The sequence below is a fragment of the Micropterus salmoides genome, unplaced genomic scaffold, assembly GCF_014851395.1.
Source record: "Micropterus salmoides isolate LMB-PRFRI ecotype aquatic unplaced genomic scaffold, ASM1485139v1 Ms_hic_scaffold_14, whole genome shotgun sequence".
Lineage (NCBI taxonomy): Eukaryota > Metazoa > Chordata > Actinopteri > Centrarchiformes > Centrarchidae > Micropterus > Micropterus salmoides.
The window spans coordinates 21,360,914-21,381,883 of record NW_024040485.1 but is presented as its reverse complement, the minus strand read 5'-3'; the positions used below and the strand labels follow the sequence as shown (position 1 = coordinate 21,381,883).

Here is a 20,970-nt window from a genome sequence, read left to right as displayed (position 1 = left end):
ATGTGACAGACTCCCAACAGAAAACAGTCTTGATGGTGTAATCTTGTCGGAGCCATGTGTAGAAGTGGTTAGATACAGTGCATGTTAAGCCACGTCCACTTTAAAAGGTAGATAAAAGATCTCCATCCACAATGCACTGAGAAAATGGTTTTAAAAACGCCTTGTCCAACCATATACAACCAATATACAATAAATTCCCCTTATGCTGCCAAGACTGTATATTCTAGGGCTGCAGCTAACGTTGATTGCAGCAGTCGAATTAATCGATGAATCGTTTCAGCCCTATTATATTTCCGTATATTTCCAAAATGCCATGACAACTAAGCAAACTCCATTTGTTGATGAAGGCCATGACATGTGGCTGCAAGTTCTGGAAAATGTCTAATCAGTGGACCCTGTTTAAAATTGTTCATTACAGCAATTATCTGGTAAGCATGATTGTCCTACTTTATTCATCAGTTTTAAACCTTACTTATAGAGTATGCTACATCAAAACACACAAATCAAGGCCAAAATAAATATTCAATAAAGCTGTCTCACAACATCAATACCGATCAATGACAACAGCGGTGACAAAACAAGCTGAAGGCTATTGAAAGTTTGCTTCATTAAAAACCCGATCATGTCTGGCAAACAGGCAACATCATCGCATTAGTTGTACTGTATTTCATCATAGCTGCACAGCCTTTAATTACAGTGTCAGAGTTGAACGTGACAGAAAATAAAACAGCCAGAGATACAAGTGGCAGCTAACAGGCCCTTGTGTGTCAGCCACAGCCATTCTTGACCATGATAACTGAGAGCATTGCTGGAGCAGCTATAAAGAGTCAAACATTCACTCCAGCTGACAGAAATGACAATGGTCACTCCAACGTAGCTTAGCAGGCAGAGAGTCACAAGACAGCATTAAACAAATGCCAAGGGAAATGCTGCATCTGGCCATTGGTTTAGTAATGGAAAACAATTCTACACAAATAACTACACTCATAACACAGTGGCTAAAGAAGAACAGGACCGGGCACAAATTTACACTACAGGAAGCCAGCTTGAAAATTTGACTAATACGAGTCTTTATTAATAAGGCTCATCCTTTTCATTTTGTCATCACTTTTCAATGGAGATAGGTCATGTGGATTTTGGTGGGTCTCAAACCTGCGTTTTGGAAGTAAAACAGAGACTTTTTGCTACGTTTGCACCTCCCGTCCAGACTAAAATGGCAAAAACGAAGACCTAAAACGGAGAAGTTTGGAAATGCTGCCGACCCAGTTTTGCGTTTCAAAACTCCGGAGGGAGTTTTAGTGAAGACGGGCCAAAATGGACGACTTTAGAAACGATGACGCAGCCGCTCAAGCTCGGCTCTCTGATTGGGTCTTATAAGTTATGCAAAGCAGAAACACAAGTTTTAGTTTTGGTATTTTTATTAAAATATTCTGTACCCAGTGCAAATAACACTTAGGCCTATCTGCCTACAATTGTAGGCTACTGTGCATATCACCGTTTCCTTTGAAACGACTCCCAGTCTGTTTTCCGCCACCACAGTACCGTGTTACATTCAGTAAAAGTCCCTGCTTGTTATTGGTGCATGCAAAAAAAAAAAAAATATTCTTTTGACATATTCTTTTGCAAAATCTTCTGTAACTACGGAATAGACCATCTGCTTCACGTTTACACCGGCACGCACATGCCCAGTGTACCTGAACAGGCACTAAATATGCGTTTTCAGACATTTTAATGTAGACGAGATCAACTCCGATACGCAGCTAAAACGCTTGTTTGGACAGAGATCGTATTTGTTTTAATTCTCCGTTTGTAAATTAAAACGGAGTAGTGTGGATGGGGCCAAACCCTATAAAACAAGAATTCATTGGTGCTATCAATCAAAGAATAACAGGTGGTAAAACAAGTACAGAACAACTACAAAGATGCTCTTAATGGCAGTGAACAGGACATAAGCCTTTGCATGTTCCATTTGTCTCAGTGGAGCAGTGAGTAAATCAAGAATGGGAAGAAGAGATTATCCAGATTTGATCCTCTCAGTGAGACCGCATAGCTTAGCTGACCAGGGCAGAGGGCAGGAGAGACCATCCACATGCTCATCTTTCCCTTTTGACCATCTTTAAGCCAAACATCTGGCACCACAGTAATGCAGAAAGCCAATATTTGTCACTGCAGCCAAAGCGGCTCTCCTTTTGCGTTTCTGCTTTGAAACACAGCTTGAGAAATCACTGGAATATGGATCACAGCCTAGGTCATCTGTTGATCAAGCATGCTGTCTGTGATGCAACATGGGATGTTTCAGAAATATAGAAACATTTCCATCCAATCTGCAGGTAAATGAAAGCCACCTATAGCAACGATAACATCTACAGATAAAAAAGTATATATATATATATATATATATATATATATATATATATATATATATATATATATATATATATATATATATATATATATATATATATATATATATATATATATATATATATATATATATATATATATATATATATATATATATATATATATATATATATATATATATATATATATATATATATATATATCCCTTTGACTGTGAGCCTGCTAATGAGTTAAAATACAGGGGGCATGGCAAGAAATTAAATTGTGGTATATGAAGAACTTGAGTAAAACTACTAACCTATTTCACAATGAAATAAGCAAACATTAGCAGCAAAGACTTATTTGACACACATTTATTTATACAGTCATATTACTGTTATTGTATGCTGTCCACATTATATTTTGATGCTTTGGCAACACTGTTCTCAAAACATTCATGCCAATAAAATAGATTTTTTTTTTATTGCATTACAGCGTATTCAGTTGGCTTCACAGCCCTTTCAGACTCAGATATGATTAGGTAATGTCTTTTGAATTTCACACAGTTCTTTCACGGTAGAGCTCAGTGTTCAAATAAGAGAGATAAAAAAAAATGCTTGCACCACTGGCACATAAGACAAGTAAAACTTTAAGTCCTATTTCTCCTCACAGTGGGGGCCACACTGGAGAAGAGTGACAAGTTGAGAAGAAAATAGGCTTTCTAAATGATTGACGTTATTAATGTTTATTGCCATGGCTTGACAGCTTCAGAAACCCCTCAGCTGTTTAAGCTCCAGCACATTTCCTCATCAGTTTCATAATTTACAACGTATATTCGCATATTTAGATGTTACAGATTTTAAAACATTTGAGGAGTGAGAGATGTGTCAGAATGGACCTTTTGACAAAAGAATCCTGATTATAGTAAAAGCAGAGGCAGATGCTGATAATCGGCACAGAGGATAGAGCGGTGTGAATTGACGGGCCCACAACAGACCATCAATCCCAGCTTTAACATGTCAACATGAATCAGCATACCACAAACATAACCTTCTACCTAAGATCACTGATGCATAAGACTGTACTCTTGCATCACACAAACAACAGTTGGGGAAAATGTGGATACGACAGGAATGGGCACATTCCTCTATCAGCCTATCCTGTCCCTCTGGGTAGGCTCTCAATCTGGTTCAAAACACTGACATTTGGGGTTTCTGTAGCAAAATGTAACTGAGAATGTTTCCCCTAGAAAATATACTCTGTACGGGGCACAGGCAAGGAAGTTTCAAAATTGTTAAAGAGAAATCTTCTAGCCCCATCTGCTGGATTTTGACAGCGGTTTCAGGCCACTCTCCCCAACATCAGCTCAATTCTGCAACATCACTTCTCTAAATACAGACTCAGAAACTCCAATCCAACTTTACAAGGAGGCATAGTCATACCCGGGTTTACCAGGGTAAAGTGGAAGACATGCCTCCTGGCAGGTGACAATTCAAAATATAAAAATATAATGAATATAATGCAGTAATCAGGAGCTTGTTGTTTTGGCTTAAGTTACTTTGTGGTCCAATGCACATTTGTTTCTTCTATACTTCAATTCCATTTCATGTTTTCTTATTGTGCATTGTTTCATTTGTTATTTAACAACCTTGCAAGCTGTTTTTCCCGGGAACATTTTTAACAAAAGCTTTTAAAAAGTGATGGAAACTTCTGATTCTGACATGTCCCCAGTTTAAATGACACATTTCTGGCAAGATTTTTCAATGTCCAGCCCCATCCAGGCTGTGATTGGACAGTTCATGAAAACTGACACTGACAAGCTACATTCTGCACACAGCTGATTGAAAGTGCAGGTGAGCAGGTGAGCGGCACATAGTGCCCAGAGAACCTGATATGGAGAGGGCAGAGGAGAGTACCGGCAGTTTGAGAAGTAACAGTACGCAAGAAAAAGTCCCGGTACGCCAACTTCAAGCACTGACAGTATATGAGTAAAAAAGCTGAGCTTGAGATGACAGACGTCACTGCAGCATGCTGACATGTCCCTTTTTGAAATGGCACAGGTTTTCTAACCTTTACAGTACTGGTTTAGCAGCAGTCGGAACAACAACTCAGAAGTCTGCAATACTGGAAATAGCTGTGAACATGTTTAAACGCTCTGAGTAATAAAGTACAGCACATCATCTTTGTAGCGTCCATTTAAAAAAACAAAAACAAAAAAAAACACACATTAGGACTTAAAGCTCAACACGCCAAAGTCGATAGATCAATTTCCCAACATGGGAAATGGGTTCATCCGAGGAGTATGTGAATGCAGCATGCGATACGCATATCCTGTGTGATACAGGTGAGACAAGACGACTGAAAACTAAAGGGGACAGAGCGTTTGCTGTCAGGGCCCAGAGGCTCTGGAACAGCCTGCCCGAGGAAATCAGGTCGGCTGAGTCAGTGAACTCTTTTAAGTCCCTTCTTAAAACATACTTTTATAGGAGAGCCTTTCCCGATCTTATTGGACTTTATTTTATCCCTTTTATTTTATTTTACTTATTTAATATTTATCTTAAACGTGTATTTTCGTCTTTTCAATGTTTTCTTGCTTTTATCTTGTATTGTTTTTGTATTATTGTCTTTTGGTTATTATTGTCTTTACAATTGTTAAAATACTTTGTAACTTGTTTTTGAAAAGTGCTCAACAAATAAAGATTATTATTAATAATAATATTATACCAGAAAGAGGAGCGTCTGCGTTTGACTGTATTGAAAATCACACCTTCAAGATATTATAATACCCTGATACCGCCACGCATACTTCTCCTCATGTTATATGTATTCTGTATTCATCAAAGTGTGGAAATCTCAAAATGCCATTTCATTCCATTTGCAAAAGTAGAAGAGAAAGTAAGTATGCTGTTTAACACATAGGTATAGTTAAAGTAGCCATGGTAGAGGGCTGTCAATAGATTTCCATCTGTGAGGCAATCCACATGGGCTGGTTTTAAGATGTCCAAGAATCAGATTAACTCTCCCCATAATATCTGGTGCTCTGGTAAAGTGAATGAAAAAGTTTTGAGACCCCAACACACAGTCTGACATACTAACGGTTCAAAAGAGAGCCTAAAAAATAAAATTTAAAATAGACAGCACAGAGAGGCAAATAGCAAAACAGAAACAGATTTCAAAACAGATAAAACACGTGTAGGTTTCAAAAGGACTATGGGTTATGACAGATGGATGATCAGGGGATGAATAAATGTAAAAATAGTCAACACAGGAAATGTTACTTACGAGGCGTCTGACCCCATACGTATAGATGTAGCTTCCAGGAGGCGTAGTAAATAAAGCCCAGTACCAGGATGAAGCACACAATAAACAGCAGCTTTTGTGTGTGCTTCATGGTATTCAGTCATTCACACGGCACAATCCAGGTCATCACCTGAAATGACAACAGGGGACAGGTACATAGTATTTACACATCCCAAAAGAGAAATTCACCTGTCAACAGCAAAGGAAACAAAAGCAAGGCGTAACTGTTAACAAACATTGACAGCAAAGAGAAACACACACGAAGGGAGGGCAGAAAATCTTCTCCCTTGGCTACATAAACCATCCTCTCTCCATGATGACTATTCAATCATGTCTGGAGGACAGTCTCCAAAGGCAATAAAAAGTACAACAAGAAAATGTTTTCAACAAGAAGCACTGCTGACTATAATTCTGTTTTTGTGATCATTAGGTTTTCTTGAAACAGTGGATATGACACTGAGCAATGATGACAGCGATACACACGGCTACTTATCAGTTGTCAAAGCATACGTTAAAAGGATCAGTGTGGCTATTCTGGGCTACTGTAGAAACATGACGGACTCTGTGGATGTGAAACACTGATGTATTATTAGATCTGGATACCTGACCCAAAGATGCAGTCTGTTCAGTCCAATGAGAATTGCTTGCCTGATGCATACAAAAAATCTAATCACAAAGACTTGGGGCAAAGTAGCCGGAGGACATCAAAAGGGAAAACCAGAAAATATTTGATAAAATATAATCCAGTTTCCCCAAAATCAGCTAATAAAATTATAATAATGTTGTGTTTTTGTACAGTAATCAGCGAGGCCCAGCGCTCTGGCGACGTCTATTGTTTTTCCGACCTAATTCTTGTCTCATCTGTGGTCTGAGAAACAGTAAATTTATCAAATGCAGGTTAAAAACAAAAACACTTTTGGTCTTTGCAAAAAGAAATGATGTACCTGTTCATTTGCATATATTGAATTAAGATCTGGTCACAAGTGGTCATTCGAGACGCATTCTAATCCCAGGTAAGAACTGATGTACTTGGAGCTTTCCACTTGTGATCTGATCCCCCAAGATGGGGGCCTCTGTTGTAGGGCTCTAATGTAATGAATACACAACTATTCTTATTGGTGAAAAGATGAAGGAGGTAATTATATACTAATAAAAAAAAACTATGAAAGTTATATTCAATTTCTGCCGTATTCTGCCAGTAGATCCTACTTAATCTTATACACTAGTCATTCTGTAAAACCAGTAGTGTTCCTACTAGCTTATAAGAAACCACACCCTCAGTGTTGCATTATGATTATTAATCTTAGCATGATCTACCACTGTCATTGACCCTGCTGTAACAAAAAATGTTGTGGAAAATGACGACAGATGTGTTTAAAAGATATAAATGCAACTCCATCTCTGGCTATTATGTTTCATCCTGAAAACTGCTAGACGGAAGTGGAAAGGAGGGTGGTCGGAGCAGAGTTGAGCTAAGATAAGAGTGTAATAGCCTACTTCTGCAAAACCATGCATTTCAAAATAGCAGTTGAGAGCAGCTCATAATCCTAACAATGTGTATATACTAATGGTTCCCTAAAATAAAAAGCAACCTGTTGATACGATATGGCTCAACTTACATAAAATACAACATATCAACCAATACTGCTATGGGTTAAATAAATAACATGCAAATTGTTAACACTAAAGTTACCAATACTTCACAAACTGCCAGGAGGTCAGATAAATCACTGTTATTGACAAGTTTTGAAAACCATTAATTCAAATGTGCAGCACATTCAACAGCATTAACTGTATATGTCCAGTGCAACTCTTGGAAGTCCAGTCAAAACATTTCAGATATCACATTTCTAGATTAACTGCCGAACAGTGTCCAACATTATGCAACTAAAATGGAACTTACATTCAGACAGGAAAAGAGCAAACAAAGTCATTCAGCGGGTGAAATAATGGTTAACCCTGACCTTCCAGTCCCACAGTGTGATGTTTTGAGGCACCACATCAAGGGGAAGCGGGTTCCAGTAGCAGCATTACACTCATTTGTTATGCACAGTTGCAAAGTTGTTGTATGTTCAGGACATGTCGAAGGTTAGGTGTCTAACTTTCACTTGCAAGCCGTGTAGCTTACATTACCCACGACTCGTTCACAACAAAGTTCAGAGGCCGTCATGGAAAAGTGGTCCCATGATTCAACGTTGTAACTAGCTCAGTCTCTCTATATAACAATGTGTACATAAAGATTACCTGTGAGTGTGTCATACTTTATAGGGTGTCGTTAACGCTGGAGTTGTAAAAGGAATCCACAGACAGAACTAACTTTCACCAGATATTTACAAACAAAGTAAAAACTGTTTGAAAGACGAATATCCACCAGCGGACCGTTAGCTTCGCTTAGCCATTCGCTAACAACGCTCCGTTGGCACAGTGGGGAATCTTGATCCAGGCAGGCCTGTAATGTAACAGCACAGCACTGGTTGGGAAATTGTGTGTCCAGACGTGGGCTTAGGCTTTGCAGCAAGCCCAAACAGTCCCTACATGTAGGATAAGTAATGGTATGTAAAAACACCGACTGTAAATTCTGATAAGCGAACAATGCCGAGGTAACGTTAATCCTACTGACTGGACCAACAGTTTGGGGGAAAGATCTACCACCACCGTCATTTTGGGGTAAAACACGGCGTAGCAGCGTCTCCTACACATTCCCTATTGAGTGAGTTAATTGTACACAGTACCTTTTCCTTTCCGCTGAATCCTCTGTACAGAAACAACACTGGCCTTAGGGTAAATAATGAATTGGTCGACAAAACGACCGTGTTCTCGCGCCCCTCCAAGCCATCGTAATGAAATCCGTGGAAGTATCCCAGCTCCGTGAGCACAAGACGACCTGTCTGACTGCGTGCTTCCCTACTGTCTCACGAGTTTTTGCTCGCTTTAATACTGGCCCAGTGAAGACGCATACCCTCCATCAGCCGTATCATCATCACCAGAAGCGCTAGTTCACTGATCTACAGCTACACAGCTCGTCTCCGTCACATGAGCACACGAGGGACCTCTGAAGAAGTATGCCGCTGTTTTCAACAGAGTTAAAGAGGAACCTTTTCATCTGTTTCTTCAGGCGGTGTTCGCGGCACGTCAGCTATTTACATCGCAATGTAGCTGGGTTTGCTTTTGCACGTATACAAGACACATCGACCCCCAACCAACTCCAACTCTTACCTTGCCCAGCAACAATAATAGAGATGCGATAACAAAGATCCCCACACTTTAATGGCATGTGTTTGTTCAGAGCTATTTTTGATTGATTGGTGCAGGGGAGGGCCATGTCTGTTGAAACCCAAAGATGGTGTAAAAGTAGTCCAGAAAATTTCCCTGGGGTGGCCAGATGGGGCCACTGAAAATTTCCCAAAGGTTTCCCAAAAGCCATAACTGAATTTCAGGAATTGTATTATGCAGTATATAGATTAGTTGAATACTACATAAAAATACGAGTTAAGGAATCACAGACTGAATTACTTTGGTTTCTTATTTTACAGTTAAAATTGTCTAATGTTCATGGACTAAAACCAGTTCAGTTAACATTCCATAAAAATCCTGTTATCTGTATGTGTTAGGCAATTAATTGTTCTTTAAATAGGCAAGTTAACCTTTTCCTTAAAAAAGACAAATACAGCTTTTATTTGTAGGAGTGCATTGATGGGGAGGAACAAAACATTTACTGGGAACAAGCCTACTCAAGATTAAAGACATCATGGAGCATAAATATTTTTCTTTAAATTCAAATTGAAATATACAACATGTGTCCTATAGAGTTGTGTAATTATTTGTTTACATACTAAGTTTGGTGTTATTCTTGTTACAAACAGCTAGGATAATTATTCTTGAAATACCCCACTTTTTAACAACCGATTTGACCAGTGTCATATTTATTTGTAAAACTGGTGGGGCACCAACCATTTTAAAACATAAATATCAGTAAAACTACAACACTCTCTCTTGCTTCTGTGTTTTTTAACATGTCAACAAACAGCATGGCTCCACAAAACACTTAACATGAGATAGTGAGAGAGATAGAGACAGAGAGAGAGAGAGAGGAGTGCATTGACACAACTTACTGTACCACTGTAATAAACCTAGATTAAGAATGCAATATTTAAGCAGACACAGCCAAGCTCAGAACAAATGAGCCTACAGGGCCATAAGCAAAGAGCAGTAAGCCCAACACCAATGAAGTCAACGACGCGCACAGACAAGGTTTTAGGGATCCAGTGCCTTTCTATAGCCGCTTTCCACAGAGATCCTGCAATCAAAACGGAAAGAATTTCCCCCAATATATATCCCATTCCAGCTCCGTACCTTTCATACAGCGCAGCGAGCCAGAAAACTGGCCTAATAATCCCAAATAATAAACCACTATGAAAGTGACTATATGACAACAACATCATGACAACAACAGTAATCCGTAGCCTAGTCTCAACCGATCCTGCACAACAATTTGCCCATGCAGGGACCAGTAGCAGAGTCAGGATGATAAAAGACACTTTCACACACTAGCTAAGGCCTCACGTGAGGAGAAAGTCGGCCCGGCGGTTTTTCCTCTGGGCAAACTTTTGGATGACTCAGACAGACTGCCAAGTAAGTAATTTTGAGCTCAGTTTCACAGCATCGTCCAGGTGACTCCCGCTGTTCTCATGATTTGCAATCCTCTCACTAAGATGAAGATGAAAACAGGTTGGTCTCCTTTGAAGCATAACGTTAACAGCCGGTCACACACCGCGCTGTCAGGGCTTCAGTGTTCATACCACGTTAGCTTGCTGTTAGCGATGGTGCTAACCTGTTGCTATCTGCTGACTATTAGCTCTCACACACAGTAAATAAACAAAACTGTGGAGCAGTGTGAAAAACTTATTATAAACTAGCCACGCTACTAACTGTTTCTGTAGATTAATTAAATTAGACTTTTCTTTCTTCTGCAGCTTGTCGCTGCCTCCATAGAAAACACACACATTTGGCACAACACCGGTGTACTCCGATCCGCTCTGCTTGTTAGTCCCCCCCCTTAACCAGTAACAATTTTAGGAGGCCTCTCCTAAAATAAACATCACAGTCGGTCACACCTCAGGGTCAGAGGTTACCCTCTTAAGTGACAGAGCCTAATCTGAGAACACTTGTATACTGCTATTCACCTTTTAACTCAAACCAAGATGTTACATAATATAAACAGTATTTTATGCATATGCTCCTTGCCAGGGGTGGCCACTGGGGTGGCCACCCATTTTCTTAGGGTGGCCGTGGCCCCCCCGGCCCTCCCCTGGTGGCGCCATTGTCTATAGTCTGATCAGTTCTCAGTAAAACAGGCTATGCCTTTGTGTGGACTAACTTGGCAGCAAATAGGCTATTTGAAGTAAAAACATTCCTCCAGACAGTCCTTCCTATCTAAAAACACAGGTCAGTATTTATCTAAATCCATATACAACACACCTTTAATATACCACCATCAAGTCTACCATCAGTGACTGACTGTCTTTTGTGACTGTGCACTGGTTTGGGGTGCTTTTTGTTTTAGCTCTAATTATGCCTTAAAGGACTATAAATAATCATTTCACAAGTGTACACCCCTTTGCTCCATGATTCAATCCAGTAGCTTCCAGGATGATGATATCTCTAGTAAAAGCCATAAGTACTCACCAAGCTGTGTGTCATAAGCTGTTTTGTCTACTGTATCCAAGGAGGCCATTTGTCATCATGAAGTCAGAGGACCAAGGTGATCAACTGGAAAAAAACTACAACCCATAAACCATAAACTGGAATTTGCCAAGTTAAACCACAATCTGCCATCACTGATATTATTTCAAAGGATAATAATATTGGTAGTCCTCTGCAATAAATATTTGCACATGAAATATGAGTTGATCCTGTGCACACATGGTGGAATACATGGTGGAATGTAACTTTACTACTGTACTTATTGAGGTAGGCCTAAATGTAGGCTACTTGAGTACTTCCATTTAATGCAACTTTATACTTCTACTCCACAACATTTCATGGGCAAATATTGTACTTTTTTACTTTAATTACTAGTTACATTTCATATTACAATTTTTAATTCCCTTTCTGTCCAGTAAAAAAAACATGTATCTCCAAATTTGGTGAATTAGAATTTTTCTGATGAACTGAATGATTAAATGTTCCTTTATGGGTTGAACAAATTAGCCTACATCTTACACGAAATAAACCATATTAAACAAAAAACTGGATTAGCTTGAAAATGAAAGCTGAAAACGGCTGTTGTTCTCAGTTCATGAAAAGTTAACTTCTTAGAGACATGTAATTCTCACAGAACAGCCATGATTTGATGCACTGCTGTAGATTACCTAACAGTATATTGATCATTCCCTCTTGAAGTGTGATAAACAAATGGTCCTTGTGCTAAAGGCCATGAAGGGCTGCCAGCTCAGCCGGACCTTTGAAAATAGCTAATAGTCATGGAACACAAGTCTTGTTTATTTGTGTGCGTGTGTGTGCGTGCGTGTGTGTGTCCATGTCTCGGTGTTTGCTTGTGTATGTATTTTATTTCTGACCCCATATGGAGAACAGTGGGTGAGCAGATTGTATTTCCTGCCTGATTTAATATTAATAGATCAGTATGTCCACTGTCACCCCCCACCCAGCTTCTTCAACCTTGGCTATCAGCCCAAAAACTACTTATGAATGATAGGAGACCTCAGGGAGCAAATAAGAAGCAAAGATCTGAGGGGAAAACTGAATTAACACAGTAACCTGAGCAGGTGTGAAACACTGGATCTGTAAAAATATTCCACTACAAGTAAAAGTCCAGGATTCAGAAGCTCACTTAAGTAAAAGTAGGCCTTTGTAAGTATTATCAGCAAAATGTAGCCTACCTAAAGTTCTAAAAGGAAAAAGGTTCCTTTCAGAGTTCACTATTAGGTGTGATGTTTTCATTAAAATTACTGCATTACTGCAATACTGCATTAATGTGTATGTTGCATTTTACTGCTGTAGTTATTAAAGTTGCGCTCTTTTTAAACAGAAAACAATGCAAGGAAGTGAAATATCCCATTGTCTAACCATGTCTGGGAAGTAGGGATGGGAGATGCCGTGCAGTCCTTTCTTCCATACATAAAACTTGGGTGGTTGCATCATTTCCAAACGTTTCATAGGCTATTTTGTTGTAACGTCTGTGTCACTAAACAGCACTATTTAACTGGCCCATGTCACAGGATTGTGGAAACTTGTGTGATGTGAGAACCGAGGGCTAAGCATTTTTAGCTTTATTTCAAACCTTCAACAAACCATAGGCCTACATAGAGATAAAGCATCAAGAAAACAAAAGGAAAATCAGTGTCAAGCAACCACGCAAAGTCACACACCTCTGCATCAAACTAGTGAGAGAAAGTCAGAGAGCAAATATAGCTTTTCGCCTGAAAAAAACAACAAGATTTGTGATAAGAAAGTGCATACTGGAAAGTGCAATAGTTGCTCTGGAAAAATCATGGCTTGTTTAAGAAGATGAAGAAATATTTAATTTATTTTATTAACATTATGAATCCAATTATTCTGAATTATTATTAATCTTATTATTGTATTGTATACTTGCTTTTGTAAAAAAAAAAAAAAAAAAAAAATGAATGGCCGGTATGTGTGCTGTGGTATACCAAGATGAAGCCACATCCAAAGTAGAAAATATAAAGAAATATAAAAGGAGTTTGGATATGGACAGTATTTTACAGTATTAAAAGAAGTGTAATGATAGTAGTGAATAAAAAGTAGTTGTAGCCTACTAATAAGTACTGGTAGTGTTGATGTGGAATGGATTACAAATTGAATCCTTATAAACTACAGTATTAGGACAGAGTAACCAAAATATCCAAGCAGAGACTATTGCACACTGAATATTAAAACAGAGAATATTGTACATTATTTATTAAAAAGGATAATGCAATGTATGTGAAGTATTGCACTACAAGGTCCAGGTAAATAACTTAGAGTCTGTGATTCTTGGAGGGAAAAGTTAAATAATTTGATGGCCACAGGCAGGAATGACTTCCTGTGGCACTCTGTGGTGCATTTTGGAGGGATGAGTCTTGCACTAATAGAGACATTATCAAAAGATGACATGTAGCATCCTCCTCTCTGACACCACTGACAGTCCAGTTCCACCTCCCCACCCCCAACATCACTGGCCTTGCAGATCAGTTTGTTGAGTCTGTTAGCGTCCGCTAACCTGCTGCCCCGGCAAACAACAGCAAAGAGTAAAGAGCTTTAGTATTCTCGGCTTAGTCAAGTTTATTATCAATGTACAGTAAACTGGACTGGGCCATTTTAATTAACAAGGGCAGTAGCCATATCATCAAGTCCATCACTGGATTTAGCATTTCATCTTTGAGTGTACTTAGGCAGTTTCCATTGTGCACAAGCTTCTAATTATAAGCTCAGTCCAGGAACAACAGATTAGTGGGTGGTGGAAACAGTAAAATGGTGTTAAGGAAAATGTAATTCCATTCATAGGCTTTTCTGAGGGCAATTTCTATCTTTCAGACCCTAATAACAGTGCGTAGTTTGCATTTAAGTGATAACACTGGAAGATAACAGCTTGCAAAAGGTCAACAGAGATTGTACGCTGGACTTGATGAAATCTGTTCCCGCATCTAACCCTTACTACTACTAAGACTGAGTAATAAATCTCTCTTTTAAGGGACTCAATCCTTTCACCACTGTTAAAATCTACGGCACATCATCTAAGTGAGCCATACCATTCACAAGATTTTTTTTATCCCCATCAAAAATATTATGTAGAATGTATTCACTAGTGAACAGAATAACTAATCTTTAAACAGACTATGTTTGATCACATCATCTCATTGAGTGAAATTCCTAGAGTCAGACTTTACTGTAGCAAAATGAATAATTGATTGTTGCATCATCTGAATCATAGATGAACTATCTGCTCAATGGTGTTGCTTTTGCTCTACTGGGCAGGCAGCAGGAAATAAACGTGCCAATGGGATATTAATAGATACCATACACACAAGGGCATTTTGTATCTCACTTCTTTTATTTATATACTAGGCACCATCTTGAATACAGCCATTGTCCAAAGACAAAGCCATGAATAGCTAAGTCTTCTTTTTCTTCAGTCAGAAGAAACAAAAGTGCATATTATTGTTTTAGTGCAATAATTAAGGTAAAGGCCTCTCAGACAAGAAAAAAAGTAGTTTCATTTTCTTTAATGACTGATATGTGTATCAATAACTTGCTCATAAGTTTGCATACCCTGGCAGAATTTTTTTAATTTTGGCATTAATTTTGAAAATGTGACTCATCATGCACAATAACTGTCTTTGATTCAGGGATAGTGATCATATGAAGACTTATCTTTTTACATATTTGTTTGGCTGCTTTTTAAACAATAATGATAACTGAAATCACCCAAATGGCCTGATCAAAAGTATATATACCCTGGAATGTCAGGGCTTGTTACAGACACACGCAGTGACACACACAAGTGAAAATGGCAATTAAAGGTTATTTCCCGCACCTGTGGCTTTGTAAATTGCAATTAGTGTTGTGTATAAATAGTCCATGAGTTTGTAAGATCTCATGTGGATGCACTGAGCAGGCTAGATACTGAGCCATGGGGAGCAGAAATGAACTGTCAAAAGACCTGCGTAACAAGGTATTGGAACTTCCTAAAGATGGGAAAGGATATAAAAAGATATCCAAAGCCTTGCAAATGCCAGTCAGTACTGTTCAATCACTTATTGAGAAGTGGAAAATTATTGGATCTCTTGATACCAAGCCAAGGTCAGGTAGATCAAGAAAGATTTCAGTGTGCAAAAGTGCAAGAAGAATTGTTCGGGATACAAAGAAGAACCCACAGGTAACATCAAGATAAATACAGGCTGCTCTGGAAAAAGATGGTGTGGTTGTTGCAAGGAGCACAATATGACGGTACTTGAACAAAAATGAGCTGCATGGTCGAGTTGTCAGAAAGAAGCCTTTTACTGCGCCAATGCCACAAAAAAATCCGGTTACAATATGCCCGAAAACACCTTGACATGCCTCACAGCTTCTGGCACACTGTAATTTGGAGTGACGAGACCAAAATACGCTTTATGGTGACAACAATAGGTGCTATGTTTGGAGAGGGGTCAACAATGACTATAGTGAACAGAATACCATCCCCACTGTGAAGCATGGTGGTGGCTCACTGATGTTTTGGGGGTGTGTGAGCTCTAACGGCACAGGGAATCATGTGAAAACTAATGGCAAGATGAATGCAGCATGTTATCAATAATTTGCATTATTCTGCACAGAAGCTGCGCATGGGACGGTCTTGAACTTTCCAGCATGATAACGACCCCAAGCACAAGGCCAAGTTAACCTTCCAGGGGTCACAGCAGAAAAAGGTGAAGGTTCTTGAGTGGCCATCACAGTCTCCTGACCTTAATGTCATCAAGCCACTCTGGGGAGATCTCAAACGTGCGGTTCATGCAAGATGACCAAAGACTTTGCGTGAACTGGAGGTATTTTGCCAAGATGAATGGGCAGCTCTACCACCTGCAAGAATTTGGGGCCTCATAGACAACTATTACAAAAGACTGCACACTGTCATAGATGCTAAAGGTGGCAATACACAGTATTAAGAACTAAGGGTATGTAGACTTTTGAACAGGGGTTTTACTACATTTTTTTCCTTTGTTGCCATGTTTTGTTGTTGAATCCCATAAGAGATGGGTTTTGCCTGCTCACTCATGTTTTCTTTACACATGGTATATATATATATATATATATATATATATTACCAATTCTTCAAGGGTATGCAAAGTTTTGAGCACAACTGTATTTGCTTGACCCCCATCACTGGAGTTTCATACCAGAGTAAGATAACAGATTAAATTCAAGTGTACGAGTCCCGAGTTTTATATTAGATTTGTTTTTCTGATTCACCATCTAGTTCATTGTAGCTTTAAACAACAAAATTTTTCTTTCTTCATTTATCAGAAAGATTTCATGATCTCACCCCGTCCAGGGATGAGATCGGCCTCGGGGGCTGCTGGCACTGCCTGCACTCTGGGGAGGGATGCCTCTGGCTGGGCTTCGGGAACCGTTGGCCTGGTTTTCCTGCGTTTTCGCTCCCTGGCGGCAGGGAGCTTCCCGGCACGGCTTTCTGCTGTTCTTCCTAGGGGCGGGGTACAGCTTCCCCCCGGGACATGCGGTCTGGGGTCCTTTGCGCTTTGGGGCGTCGCGGGGTGCCCTGGCTTCTGGTGTTGGGGGTCTCTGCGCGGGTTGATCCGGTTGCGGTTTGGAGGGCTGTGGTGGGATTGTTAGGCGATTGTCGATGCATCTTGATGCATTGTGCTTTTTCCCTGGGCAGGGTCTCTGAATGGCTGCTGGGCATTTAGTTTGTGCATTGGAGTCCGGGGGGAGGCATTTCCTCGTTGGCTTGGAGGGACCAGTTTGCGTCCCTGTTTTGCTTCGTTGGCTTCGGATCCATGCTTCCCCATTTCTCTGTCGGCCAGTTGTTGGACCCCTCTGGATACTGAGGTATATAGTTAGTTTTCGGGATGTGCAGTGTGGGTGAGGGGCAGGGCTGTGCTCCGGTTTGTTCTGGGCTTATGCCTGGAGTTCTCGGCCCTTGACGGGTGGGTGGGTTGGTATGCAAATGAGCTGGTTGATTTTGCCTCGTTGCTGGTTTGGCTGGTGTTACACGGCGGCCGCTGGGCGTGCTGGGCATGGGGGATGTCGTCTGGCACCGGCGGCCTTGGTTTTTTCTGGTGGTTGGGGGGGACGGTGGACTTTTATTGGCGGGTGCACGGTGATCTGTGCGGCGCGTTTGCTGCCGGGCTGGGACTTGCTGCTGGTGTTTCTCTCCGCTGGCTTTCGCTGTCGTGTTATTCCGCTTGCTCTCTCTGGTTTGCCCGACCTCGCACGCGGGATTCGCAGGGAGCTGCTGGGCATTGGGTGTCACCGTGCTTGCGCAGTGTGCGCGTTGGGCTCGTCACTTGTGCATTGGTGTTGATGATTGCGTGGCATTTGGGCGTTTTGGTTGTTCGCTGTGTTGCATCGCGGTGCATCTGAGAGTCTTTGTTTTTTTGATTGATTTTTAATTTTTTTTCTTTCTCCCACCCCTATTGGCTACTGGGGTTCTTGCCTGCCTGTTGCTGGGGTAGGTGTGGCACAGTCGTGGCTTCCGAATCTCACTAACAACTACATTCTCTAACAGGCTTATGCGCACACACATGTACACACACACATACAGACACATTCACCCACACGCACACAGACACAATCAGTCTCACACATAGACACAAACAAATTTAGGTTGTCCCTGGTAGAATTATTCCTGATGCTTTTCTTTCAGTTACTTATTTAAATTAATTGTTATTATTCCAGCTCTCGTGGCTGTGCTGTGTTGCTTATTTAGTGTGCTGGACTGTTTCTTGTTTTCATTTTTCTTACTATGTCAGCTGTTTATTGCTGCTGTTCGGCTGGTTGTCTTTTACTATTATTATTATTTTTATTGTTTGTTTTTGATTGTGTTTGTTTGTTGTTGTTTTTCTCCTCCCCAAGACCCCCCCTCTCTGTTCTATTGCAGGTTTCGTTGCTTTCCGCAATTGGTGTTTCCCACTGCTTTTCCCTTTTGTCCCCACCTTCATCCTCCTTCTCTTACAGGTCTTGTCCTTTCTATGTGCTGTCTGTTTGTGCCCCCCTATCCCCGTGTCTGCCCCCCTGTCCGGCGACAAATCAATACATAATTAAATAAATAATAAAACAGAGTATTTTAATGCTCTCTTGTTAAAGTAAAATCTGTCTGGCACAATATGGTATCCAGGTCATCATACTCTATACCAGGCTGCTGGGCAGGACAGGTTAAAACAAAAAAACTGAGTTGTTAACAGTCATAGATGTTCAGGATGAGTGATGTATAAATGTGCATCAAGATCTGGTATGAATTGGTTTTGAATCAGAAATTATGACTGACAAATTATTCTTAGATCATATCAGTTACCCAGTAAGTGTTTTCTCATTCATTATTGGAGTTTCATAACAATGTGAAGACAGATAACAGATTAAATTCAAGTGCACCACTCTCAAGTTTTATATTAGATTTGTTGTCCATCTAGTTAAAAATACGTGTTCATTGTAGGTCTGAACATAAAATGACCACAAACAATTTTCTTCATTTATCAGAAAGATTTCATGATCTTTTATTTCCCCCATTAACTTTTATTATGGATACAATTAAAGTCAGAGAGTCAAAACACTTAGCCTAATGAATCATGACCAAGCCTTTTTAATGTGGCAGTGTTTATGTACACGTCACTGCTGACTGGGTAACACCTTAGACACACTCACCAAACTACAGAGCCAGTTGCGCACTATTGCACACCACTTCGAGGAAATACGTCGTTCAACCCGGAATTGTGGCAAACAGGTGCACACCGTTTTGAGATTAAATGTGCCTCTGGCCTACTCTGCCCACACCTCACCTGCAACTCCATATACCACATACAGTAAACCTTTGTTCCTTGCCAGATAGTATGTTAAGTTGCTGTGTACTGTCCTGGGTTCCTGTTTCTGCCTGCATTACCTGCATTGTTACTTTGGATTCCTGTCTCCTCTTAACTGAATTTGCACCTTATTGGATTTTTTGTCTTGTGTTGCACTGGTCTCTGGTTATGACCTTTTCCTGCTTCACCATCCCCTAAATCCCTGTCCCTTGTTTTTTGCATATTAAATCCCTGAACTGCACCAGACCTGCCCCTCAATCGTCTGCTTTTAGGTCCTACCCATATATTCCTGTTATTTGCTTGCACCAGTCTTGACAAGCTAGCAAGAAAACTATTAAAGAAGTAAGGGAGAACAAAACAGGTAGGAAGCATGATGAATATTGTTTGTGTAAGGACAAGATTAAGCTCTTAACTTTTTTTTAGTTAGATTAGCTCTGAGCATTAAGTCTTGTTTGCAATCCAGAAGAAGGCTGTAATACGTTCCTTTACAGCCTTGCTATACGTAACAATCCACATAATCAGAACCATGAATTAAGTATTGAGATGAGATCAGTTACAGCAACAAGTGATATATAACAAAGTGAAATGTTACCAACAAACTCACATAACTAGACCATAACAAGAAGCTTTTGAAAAACTAGAAATAATTACAAATAGTAGCTAGTAAAAACCCAGCATCCCAGATGAGCAACACTGACCACGAGCTAGTGCTTACTGGCTAGTTTTTAATGTGCTGATGGCTAACTAACTACTGGCAAAAAACCGAATATTCATATTTCCCGTAATACGGAACTGTTCCTTTAATAAAACAGTTAGTAAAAATCCTGCAAACAGCTGGTAAGTTTTATCAAATAAATGTCTAATTATGAGCAAAGTGTACATCTTAAATCTGTAGAATATCTACTGAACTAAATTACTGGACATAAAATGTAGACTATACATGGCTTCCTCACTGACTGAGCTGCTGACAGAGTCACTACCTTCCTGGGGTGCACCAGGGAGCTTATTTTAAGCCCCTCTAGGCCAAGGTCATGGCACACAAATAATTCCTGTTTTTGTCTGAAGCCTCTATCTATCTTAGGAGACTAATGATATAAAAAAAAAAACTGGAAACAGAAAAACAAACATTACATCATGCTGTAAACTTTTTTTTTTGAATAATCTGTGAATCATTTGGGATTTGAAAATTTTCTTACACTCCTAATTTTTATCATATTTCACAGTGTAAGACTATCGGCATATGATCAGCTGAGCTGAAGATACAGCTTTTAGGTACAATTACTTTAAAAGAGATATTGCGCTGTAAAACATTTGCGTACAAATTTAAAACAACATGTTTTACAAAATCATTCTGACTAATGGAATATGTGGTTTATGGCGTTAAATTACCCCAAAAGTAGAATCAGACATTACCTCATCAGCTGTGGCTGTGAAGTCCTTAAGCCAGAGTATTCGTACAAAACAGACATGTACCGTACAAAACAGACATGTACCGCCTACTGACTGATTAAATGATCAAATGCTCGCATAGAGCAGAGGTAAGAGGAAACATGAAAGACACAATTTGATCAGGTCACTGTCCTTTTAGCGCACACTGCAAACACTAGCTAACCAATAACAGGGAGGATTTGAATGACAAAAAATGGTCCCATGGATGATCCCACTGGAATTTGGACACTTTGTATAATCACTGCCATATTTGTCAAAACAACAAGATTTTGTGAAAAACTCAAAATATTGGAAATATCTTTTTCTAGGGAATTAATCATATAAGACACTGCAAGACTGTAAAATG

The 20,970-nt window shown here is 39.8% G+C and overlaps 1 protein-coding gene across 6 annotated transcripts in view; it reads right to left on the bottom strand.

Moving 5' to 3' along the window:
- The window catches only part of st3gal3b (ST3 beta-galactoside alpha-2,3-sialyltransferase 3b), a 59,564-nt gene extending 38,820 nt beyond the window's left edge, over positions 1-20,744 (bottom strand). For 4 of the 6 annotated variants that reach the window (XM_038718329.1, XM_038718333.1, XM_038718332.1 and 1 more), the window contains exons 1-2: positions 20,589-20,744; positions 5,626-5,773 (exon numbers count right to left, since the gene is read on the bottom strand). In XM_038718329.1, the coding sequence (XP_038574257.1) occupies positions 5,626-5,734 (109 nt within the window). In that variant the 5' untranslated portion in view covers positions 5,735-5,773; positions 20,589-20,744. Of the gene's footprint in view, positions 1-5,625; positions 5,774-8,375; positions 8,686-8,859; positions 8,880-20,588 lie in introns of those variants that run through there. The other 2 variants (XM_038718331.1, XM_038718330.1) reach the window with 2 other exon arrangements.
- Between the last annotated feature and the right edge of the window lie 226 nt (positions 20,745-20,970).